Genomic DNA, 10000 nt, shown 5'->3' with positions numbered 1-10000 from the left:
GTTCACAGTGACAGCCCGATGTAGACAAGGTGGTGTTTTCATTCTTTTCACTTTTTGTTTGTTTGTTTTTTTGCTTTTTGTTTGTCTTGTTCTTTTTCTCTGTTTGGTGTCCGTGTGCTAGTTTGTTTGATTTTTAGTGCCTTTGTGGATTTTTTTCTTCTGTTTGTGTTCGCATTGTGTACTGTTTTCCAGACATACTTCATCCAATAACCAGATTCCCAGCAGACATAGAATGTGGTGTGTGTGTTTCTACGTGTGTGTGTGTGTGTGTGTGTGTGTGTTTCTACGTGTGTGTGTGTGTGTGTGTGTGTGTGTGTATTTCGAACTGGAAGGATGTGCTGCCTGGGTTGTATAATACTAGACATCTGTTCTCTCTTTATCACTGTAGGCAGTTTCAGTTAGCATTCTGAAAAGGGTGTCCTCCACTACTGACTCATCATTTGTCTGCCCTCTGTGTGTGTGTGTGTGTGTGTGTGTGTGTGTGTGTGTGTGTGTGTGTGTGGGGGTGGGTGGGTAAAGGGTTTATTAGGAAAGGATTTTCATTGCTAACCGCAACAGTGCCTCACAAGGCCAAGGTTTCCCTCTCCATTAGGGTCATAATTAATGCTGCCTGTGTATCTTTATAGGAGTGGGGATCGGCACTCTATCTGCACTATATTTCTCTGTTGTACCAACATATATTCACTCACCTTCTCACCTGTAAGTGGGGAGTGTTAATAGGATTACATGCAGAAATTATTTGAAGTCTTTAAGGAAGAGTTACACTGACCCCCTTTTTGAGGAATACTGTGTCTTTTAATCTCCCTTCTGCAGTAGGCTTCTCTATGGCATCTGGGAGGTCGCACACAGCAGCCTTTTGTGGTGGCCAGTCTGTTGCTGTGTGTTGGCACCCCAGTGCGTGTGTTCTCCCCTCCAATGAGAATGCAACCCCTGGCCATGGGCAACACATAGCGCAGCTGAGACTAGAACTGAATCCTACATGTAGAGTGCATATCTGACCTCTGCAGTGCTTTGACAGGCTTTGGCCTTGTGGGGACAGCGCTGCTCAAATATCAATTGATCATTGAATATAAACTGAATATTGAACAAAAATGATTCAGTTTTTCAAGAAAACAAGTAGACAACAATCAAAGTCTATGAATAACTTAGCATTACTAATTGGGCAAACGGAGAAAAGTCGAAATGTTTTTTGTTTTTTTTTATCAGTGACGTGATTTCAGAAACGAGCTCGCACGTACTGCCTGCTTCTGCTGAGTTTCATTTTTAGTAAGTTAATTAACACGTAAATCATTAAATTAATGTGTTCCTTTTTTTACGTTATCTTTGGCTGCGTCAAAAAGAGAGACTGCCTGTACGGCTGTGATAAGACGCTGCTCAGCCAGCTTAGCAGATACAATAAAAGCGAAACTCATAATTATGTCGCGGTGATTCATTTTGTCTGTCGGGGGGGTGCGAACGCTTTCAGCAGAGACGGCGGGACCGCGTCTGAGCGCAGATGGATCTCTCCCTCCGCAGGACGGGTTCAAGAACACCATCGGCGGCCGGGAGAGCGCCTGGAGGGTCTGGAGACGGCACCTCTGCCGAGTGTCAGCAGAATTTAGCACGAAGGACCCGCCTCGGTCAGTCGTCGGGGGCGAGCCGGACCCAACCCGACCAATCACTCGCCTCCTTTGTATGCCCTTATTTTGTTCTTCATCTTATCTGTGAAGGAACTTTGCGACGTCAAGCTCAGCCCGCCGCCCTTAATCTGCAGTGTTGAGTGCTCAAATGAACCAAGAATGTAAAAGTTGGGTCTAAGAAATATTCACATATTATACAATGCAGTTTATTATTCACGTAAGGAGATAGGTGTACTTAATAAAATGGCGGATATAAGGCCCAATGAAGTGACTGGTTCGTCCTTATAATGTCACTGCTTGGTTTAGATTTATGCCAGCCTGCACACATTTGGTTGTTTGAGTGCTGCTGTTTATCTATGGTTGGTGATGCAGTTACAGTGTTCCGTGATCACCTCATGTACATATTCATACTTGCAGTCTCAAATAAAGCAGATACAGCCAGACTTCTGAGTTTCCAGAGTTAATTATCGCTCCGACAACAGAAAGGGTAACGTAGCTTGCTGCATGTTTTGACTGAGACGGAATATGGTGAACCCTCGATTGAACATGGCGAAAGATCGGCCTACGCTCTGTACACTCAAATTAGTTGCGGATTAGGCGTCATTTCTGTGGCTATGACGGTATGGCGTTATGAAGAGTGGATTAAATGTTAGCAGTGCAATGCAGTGGTTTGTGGCGGAGTTAGGTAATTACTTCAACCTCAGCGTGCTAAACATTACTGAGCTCCAGCGTGAAGCTTGCTTAGACATCCAGAAGAATCAATATTGCACTTACTGTGATGCTCCAAGCAATGTGGATAAGTGTTGCAGTGTTGCATTCCGCGTGGATGAGGTCCAGGTTTTCGGGACTATTATAGTGATTTATTTCATCTATTTCTTCAGAGTTTCATTTCTTCATAAGCTTTCACCGACGTCCTTATCATATATTCTAAGTGGAACACGTGGCTGCCAGCGGCAGAGTCTGGACTGGGGCCGGGTTTTGAGGTGTGAACTGGGCTTTTTGTCTCATCGACGTGTCTGTCTGTCTCCGTCAGTGGGCTCCACCCAACGCTCTCTCGGCGTGTTCGTGTGCAGCCTAAAAACTCACGTATTAGTCATTTTAGCATGTCCCTTACAGCAGAATTAGTCATAAAACTGTTAAGAAACAAGAAAATGCTGTTTTTATTTGAAAAATAAAATAAAAGTTTTTTTTTTTTTTCTTCATTTGGTGTTTGCATAAGGTAGCCATTAGGAGTGCACTTGGGAAAAGCACTCCGTCTTCTGGCACATATTCAGCGCACCATTATGTAGGGCACAGCCCAACTTAACCTCCTGCCTGTTTGACGTAGTCTGGCAGGTGTCGCGCCACCAAGTATCTGTGGAATTTGGGGAGACAGGGTTATTCTCCACTACCTTATCTTTAGCATTCAAACCATGCAGGAAGCCGAGCCAATTTGATTTGTTTTTCGGTGCAAACATGTTTTGCTGGAAATGTTAGATAGTTGCACATATACATACGATGGAATTTGTAGCACATGAAGTATTTATTCACTGTTTACTGTCTACAGGCAGAGAGAGAGAGAGAGAGAGAGAGAGAAGGAATGCAGAAACCTATTTCTTGAAACTGTTACAATATTTACTGTCTTGTGAGCATGTGTGCCATCACTCTCTATGTGCAATACTACAATTGTGTATGTGTGTGTGTGTGTGTGTGTGTGTGTATGTTGTGTGTGGTGTGGGGGTGAGTCTGTGATTATGTGTGAATGGGAAAAGAGAGAAATATATGTTAGCAAAAAAGAAGTAAGAGGAACCCACCACAGGCATTTTCAGCATGTGTATCTGTGTATCTGTGTTTTCATACAGCCTCTGCACTAGCGGCAGAGCGAGACAGAAGGAGGAGGGCGAGAAGGCAAGAGACAAGAACGAGACAGGGAGAGAAACTGGAACAGAGAGAGAGAAAGAGAGAAAGTGCGGAGGTGAAGAGAGAGACAGAGAGACGCCCCATCAGACAGACTGACATATCTGTCATAGCCAGAACTGCGTGCCTAACACAGCTCCATAATCTTTTGAGTTCCTTATTTTATTCAAGAGAGAAGAGAGGTACTTCTGTCTCATCTGTGTGTGTGTGTGTGTGTGTTTCGGATATGAAGCTAGTGCCGTGGTTTTATGGGAGAGCTATTTTGACGGAGCTGATATTCAGCGGTAAGCCAAACAGTGGTGTTCTGTTTAAAATACTTTACTGTGGGAAGGGCTGCAACCAGCTGTGTGTGTGTGTGTGTGCGTGTGCGCGTGTGCGTGTGTGTGTATGTGTGTGTGTGTGTGTGTTTGTGTGTGTGAACAACAATGTGCTTGGCCCCTCTGAGTAGTAGACTGGCTATGTCATGTCATGTCAGAGCAGCTGGGTCTGTCTGCCTTTCCACTAACGTTTACATCATGCAAGCAACTCAAAATGCCGGCGAGCTCCACGTGTTTCCACGCGACAGAAGCTACAGATACAGTCAGGACTCTCACAGAACAGGAATACCTGTCTGGGTGCTCATGTCAAACACACTGGAAGATGCAACAAAGCCAGACTCATGTTTGTGTTTTACATTGTCATGGGATGTTTGGCATATATATATGAGTGAATTTGTGCGATTAATGTGCATATTTGTGTGTGTGTGTGTGTGTGTGTGTGTGTGTGTGTGTGGTGTGTGTGTGTGTGTGTGTGTGTGCAGCAGTTGTCCTTACATACTGTACAGGTGCCACTTCGTTTAGTGTGAATGTGTGTATCTGTTGATATCCCCATGCACACATAAACACAGATGCTCCCTGGTTTCTGCAGAGGCCTGTTAGTGTGTGTTTACATGAAAGGCAAGGAAGTGTATTTTGGAGAACCTGCAGTCAGAGCCATATATAGTCATGACTCCACACTTTATAGTGTCTGTGTCTGTGTCTGTGTGTGTGTGTGTGTGTGTCTGTGTGTCTGTGTGTGTGTGTGTGTGTGTGTCTGTGTCTGTGTATGTGTGTGTGTCTGTGTGTGTGTGTGTGTCTGTGTCTGTCTGTGTGTGTGTGTGTCTGTGTGTGTGTGTGTCTGTCTGTGTGTGTGTCTGTCTGTGTGTGTGTCTGTCTGTGTCTGTGTGTGTGTGTCTGTGTCTATGTCTGTGTGTGTGTCTGTCTATGTCTATGTCTGTGTCTGTGTCTGTGTCTGTGTGTGTGTCTGTGTGTGTCTGTGTCTGTGTCTGTCTGTGTCTGTTTTCCCCAGAGTAATATTCACTAGGGATCCTGTCACTCCTATAAACACAGCCCCAACACTGAACACAGAGACAGGGGAAGGACAACAGCTCAGTAAACACAAACACCAGTGTGTGTGTGCACCTGCAACACCAGTCAGCCCAATAAACACAAACACCAGTGTGTGTGTGCACCTGCAACACCACTCAGCCCAGTAAACACAAACACCAGTGTGTGTGTGTGCACCTGCAGCACCAATCAGCCCAATAAACACAAACACCAGTGTGTATGTGCACCTGCAACACCAGTCAGCCCAATAAACACAAACACCAGTGTGTGTGTGCACCTGCAACACCAGTCAGCCCAATAAACACAAACACCAGTGTGTGTGCACCTGCAACACCAGTCAGCCCAATAAACACAAACACCAGTGTGTGTGTGTGCACCTGCAACACCAGTCAGCCCAATAAACACAAACACCAGTGTGTGTGTGCACCTGCAACACCAGTCAGCCCAGTAAACACAAACACCAGTGTGTGTGTGCACCTGCAACACCAGTCAGCGCAGTAAACGCAAACACCGGTGTGTATGCGTGTGTGTACACCTGTATCACCGGTCATTGCCGACCACAAGGCAGCTAATTCATGCCGTTTTTAGCCTTGACCGCCACCTGTGCGCAGTGCATTTACTCAGACTGGCGGAGTGTTCCTCACGCCTCTCTTCATCGCTCCCAGTGCCCCAGCTGTGCCAGGCCCGGGCGTGAGCGTGGCCCTGTAGCCTCTCTGGCGCTGCCCAGGCGAGCCCTGGATGGCTGGATAGCCCTGGATGTGATCCTGTGCTGCCTGGATATCAGAGGTCTGAAGAGGGCGGGGAGCTAGTATCTCAAATAGCCTCTTTACATCACCGATCTATATTTTGGATGCTTTTCAAAGACCACAATGAGTTGGTTTACAGAATTAACACACACACACAGACACAAACACACACACTCCCCAGAGTGTGTAAGTGGTGGGGCTGTGCGGGTGAACCTCCCACAAAGCAATTGAGCTGCAAAAGCAAACGACAAGCAGTCCATCAGAAAACCCCTGATATGAAGATGGAGTGATGAGTAGAAGAGTGGGATGATGGGCTTTAACGCAAATCTCTTCACAGGGTCTTTCAACACTGCCTAATTAACGGAAGACCCCCCGACTGCAGAAAGAGATGACTCCAAGGTGTGGGACCCGGGCCTGCTCGCTATTAGCGAGTCTTTTATACCGAGACATAGCGGCATGCCTACTGTGAGCACTAAAGTGGGCAGTCATGCTACTATGTTGTCTCTGCCTGACCACACACACACGAACATTTACCCACACGTGATTCCGTTGTGCCTGCATACTGCTCATGCACAGGGTGCAGTGTAGTGTGCACAGGGTGCATAGGATGGATAAGTGCACAGGGTACAAAGAGGGTGGAGTGCACAAAGGCTGCATAGGATGCGTAGGGTACATGGAGTATGTAGTGTGCATGGGGCATAATCCATCCCCCATCTCATTCCTGGTGCTCCTAAACCAACGCTGCACGTACCTCGAGGAGTAACTGATTTGCTGGAATCAGAAGGGATTGTAGGTAGTTATGAAAGACTGGATTAAATTGTGGGGGGGGGACATTTGTTTTGGGGTTGTCTGGGACCTATCAGAAGGAGGCCCCTCCCCCAAACTCAGCAATGTCGTGGGAGAGTCAATGGCCTTAATGCACTTCCTGTGTCCCCAGGGCATGATGCAGTTATCGATTGCTCATGTCTGGTTTTAATTATACTCCAGTGTAAATGAAAGACGGGGAGCGTCGGCAGACACTGCCAATCAATCTGATGCTGGACTAGCGGCACATGGTCAGACCAGTAAGAGTTCAGCAAGGTTTTAATGACTTTGGTCATGGAAGGGGTGTGGCCTATGTTTGGACAAACTTCAATTATAGGGCAACTTAATTTAGAGTGAGATTTGTGAGGTGGTGGTAAATGTAGTTAATTAGTGTGTGACTGATATATTTGTGTGTGTGTGTGTGTGTGTGTGTGTGTGTGTGTGTGTGTGTGTGTGTGTGTGTGTGAGAGATGCAGGGATAGTTCTCACTCAGGGGTTTGTTTGTGGCTGATAGGTAGTGAGTGAACTTTGATCTTAAAGCTTTGATCTTACACCCACCAACACTCCTTCCTTCTCACTCCTTCCTTCTCACTCCTTCCTTCTCACTCCTTCTCTTTCTCTGTCTCTTTTTTCTCCCTCTTCATCTCTCCTTTTTGTTGTATTTCTCAGTGAGTGTATATGTGTTTAGCTCTGCAGCTGTAGGCACTTCAAGCCCTCGTGTGTGTGTGTGTGTGTGTGTGTGTGTGTATTGCCATAATGTATGCACTGCAGAACACTCACGTGCACACACACACACACACAGATACACACACACACAAGCACGATGACTCATCCTCTGAGAGCTGCAGCAGGGCTTTCCCTCTTACTGCTTACCCTCTTGTATTTCTGTGTGTGTGTGTGTGTGTGTGCGTGTGTGCATGCTAATAAGATGCAAATACAGAAAAAATGTAAATGTAACCATTCTCTGCGCTTCTCCTCGTCACATGCTTCTGTGTTGATTTGCGTGTTATTACATGTTCAGGTGCGCGTCGTGTCAATGTCCGTAAGGTGTCCGCGCTCTCCGTTACTCACCGCCTGTGCTCACTCGTTAACATTCAGTCTCCGCGTCTCCGCATGCTCGGTCTGTCATCACATCCGTGATTTCACACGTGAACCATCCTTATTAACCGAGTGGAGCTGCGTTCAGCCACAGCACAGCAGCACCGGCCTCATTGTACCTGTACACACACACACACACACACACACACACACACACACACACACACACACACACACACACACACACACACACACACACACACACAGAGACAGAAAGCGGGACACACAGCGAGACAAAAGGACACAGAGAGCCAGACAAGAGACTTCACTCAAAAAGTACATTGAAGTGAAAAGAACATTTTCTACATGGTTGTTTAATCTGTTGAAGAGATGCTTGGATCTCTGGGGTTTCTTTAATGCTTTCAGCTAATTCAATGGGAACCCTTCACTCCTTTATCTCCTGTCTCTCAGCTAGACACTTTAGAAGCACACCGTTACTACTCCAATGGCACACAGACTGAAAAATCAGTGTCAAATAATCACGCAGCATCTCAGGGGTTTTTTCACTACGTACAGGGTACGTTAGTGCGTTATTTTTGCTTTTTCTAAATGCTTCACATGGGAATGATCACACCACTGAAGTGATGACTAACATCAAGCACCTTCGTTGTGTGTGTGACGCTCAGCACCTGATTGGTCGCTCCCCGTAGCCTGCCAGCTATGTAAGCGCTGCTTCCAGATGCACCCCCTTGACCCCAGATGAGTGGTTGAGCCCATCTCGCCCGTTTCTGTAACGGGCCCCGGCTCCGTACCGCCTCTCCTGGCCGTACCACTTGGCTTGTGGCTATGGGGGTGCACAGGAGAGCATTGCCTGTGGCGCTACGCGAGCCGTACTGAGCGCTGTTTGTCTCTGTCCCCGACAGCATGTGGAGAGGGCCGAACGTGAACTGCGCCGACGGCTCAGGATACACTCCACTGCACCACGCCGCTCTCAACGGACACAGGTACCATCCACGCTGCTCCTTCTGAAGGGCACTTTGGCCTGTCCAGCGGTTTAAGTTGGATGTCCCGTGGGTGAAACAAGTGCTCTATAGCACTTTGCTAATGAATCTGCTCACTGTTAGTATATTTATCTCATCTTTGCTCATCTCCTTCTCCCCATCACTGGCAGGAAACTAGTATTCACATGGTTAAGCACATGGTTTATTACTTTATTCAAACCAAAGGATGGCCAATCCTGGCTCATGGACAGCCATGACACTGGACTTGTTACAGAACAGGACTGTTATAACTTAGCCTATTTTTATTTGATTTTTGTGTGTTTGCGTGTGTGCGTGTGTTTTATTTCAGAATGTACCTGTAGAAAAATGTAGGAAAAAAATACAAAGTAGATAATTGTAGAATATCCTGTGAGGAATTACTTGTTATAGAATAGTTCCTTTTCTCTCAGGAAGCAGTTCCTCTTGAAACAAAAAGAGCGTGATAGTGACTCTGTCTTACGGTCTAGTTTTTCTTCCATTATTATATCTTGCTTATTAAAGTAAGGTTTCCCTTAGCCTATTCTGATCAGGCATTTAATACAGCGAACTCCACAGATCTGCAATCCCCTTTGTGGACATCTGCGTAAAGTTCAGGCCCACGTCTTCGTCTTCACGTCCAAGTCTGAGAGAAGCACTGCGTCTCCCGTGGCTGCCTGATAAGGCTTTTCTCCAAGGACTAACCATGATAGCACTCTGTGTCCTTGATAAGGTATCAACCTTCTGGTCACATCCAAGGCACAAGAGTGGATTGGCAAGATTGCTGTAAACACCCCCCCCCCCCCTCCCCAGAACAATCCAACAGTCCCACCAGACACCCACTTCCTGCTCTAGATATTTCCCCAAATAAAATGTCAATCAAAGGCTCTCTTGAGCAGCTTCTTCCAAGCCATGTGTTTTCAACAGAGCAGCACAGCCTATATTCCCCATCAGGGGGTGATTTCTAGACGCAGTAAGCTGTGGCCTGCTCTTATGCTACCTGTTTGAGTAGAGTAACATCCTAGACATGACTGGTTGTTCGTTTATGTGAAATGTTCGGGACTTCTCGAAAACACGTTCTTCTCAGCTGAAAACATGCTACTGTTGACTAGATCAAGCTCAAGTAAAGTTTCAAGGCTGTTTCAAGGATTTTAATGATACATATGTGTTCATGAACTATTTTATACACAGATTCAATTTTATACACAGATTCAATTTAGGCAAAGCCTGTCCCCACCGTTTGGAAGAAAAGTACATCTTTACATTTTTCATTCTTTTGTTCTCTACTTGTCACTGAATCTGTAACTATCCAAGGTTAAAAAAAAAAAAAACCCCACAAATGCCAAGAGTATGTTTCACATAGTGATTCCAGTACAAATATGGATTTCTTTGTCCCTCTCTCCTTCTCCCCCCCTCTCTCTCTCTCTCTCTCTCTCCCTCCTCTCTCCCCCTCTCTCTCCCTCTCCCCCCTCTCTCTCGTCTCTCTCTCTCTCTCTCTCTCTCTCTCTCCCCTCTCC

The 10000-nt window shown here is 46.3% G+C and overlaps 1 protein-coding gene across 6 annotated transcripts in view; it reads left to right on the top strand.

The window, feature by feature from the left end:
* anks1b (ankyrin repeat and sterile alpha motif domain containing 1B) overlaps positions 1 to 10000 on the top strand; it is a 110292-nt gene that overhangs the window by 14440 nt on the left and 85852 nt on the right. For all 6 annotated transcript variants that reach the window (XM_035523475.2, XM_035523474.2, XM_035523477.2 and 3 more), the window contains exon 2: positions 8391 to 8471. In XM_035523475.2, coding sequence (XP_035379368.1) covers positions 8391 to 8471 — 81 coding nt within the window. The remainder of the gene's footprint in view (positions 1 to 8390; positions 8472 to 10000) is intronic.

The sequence above is a fragment of the Electrophorus electricus genome, chromosome 4 (genome assembly GCF_041902795.1).
Source record: "Electrophorus electricus isolate QZ-2024a chromosome 4, ASM4190279v1, whole genome shotgun sequence".
Taxonomy (NCBI): domain Eukaryota; kingdom Metazoa; phylum Chordata; class Actinopteri; order Gymnotiformes; family Gymnotidae; genus Electrophorus; species Electrophorus electricus.
This window is presented reverse-complemented; position numbering and strand designations above follow the sequence as displayed.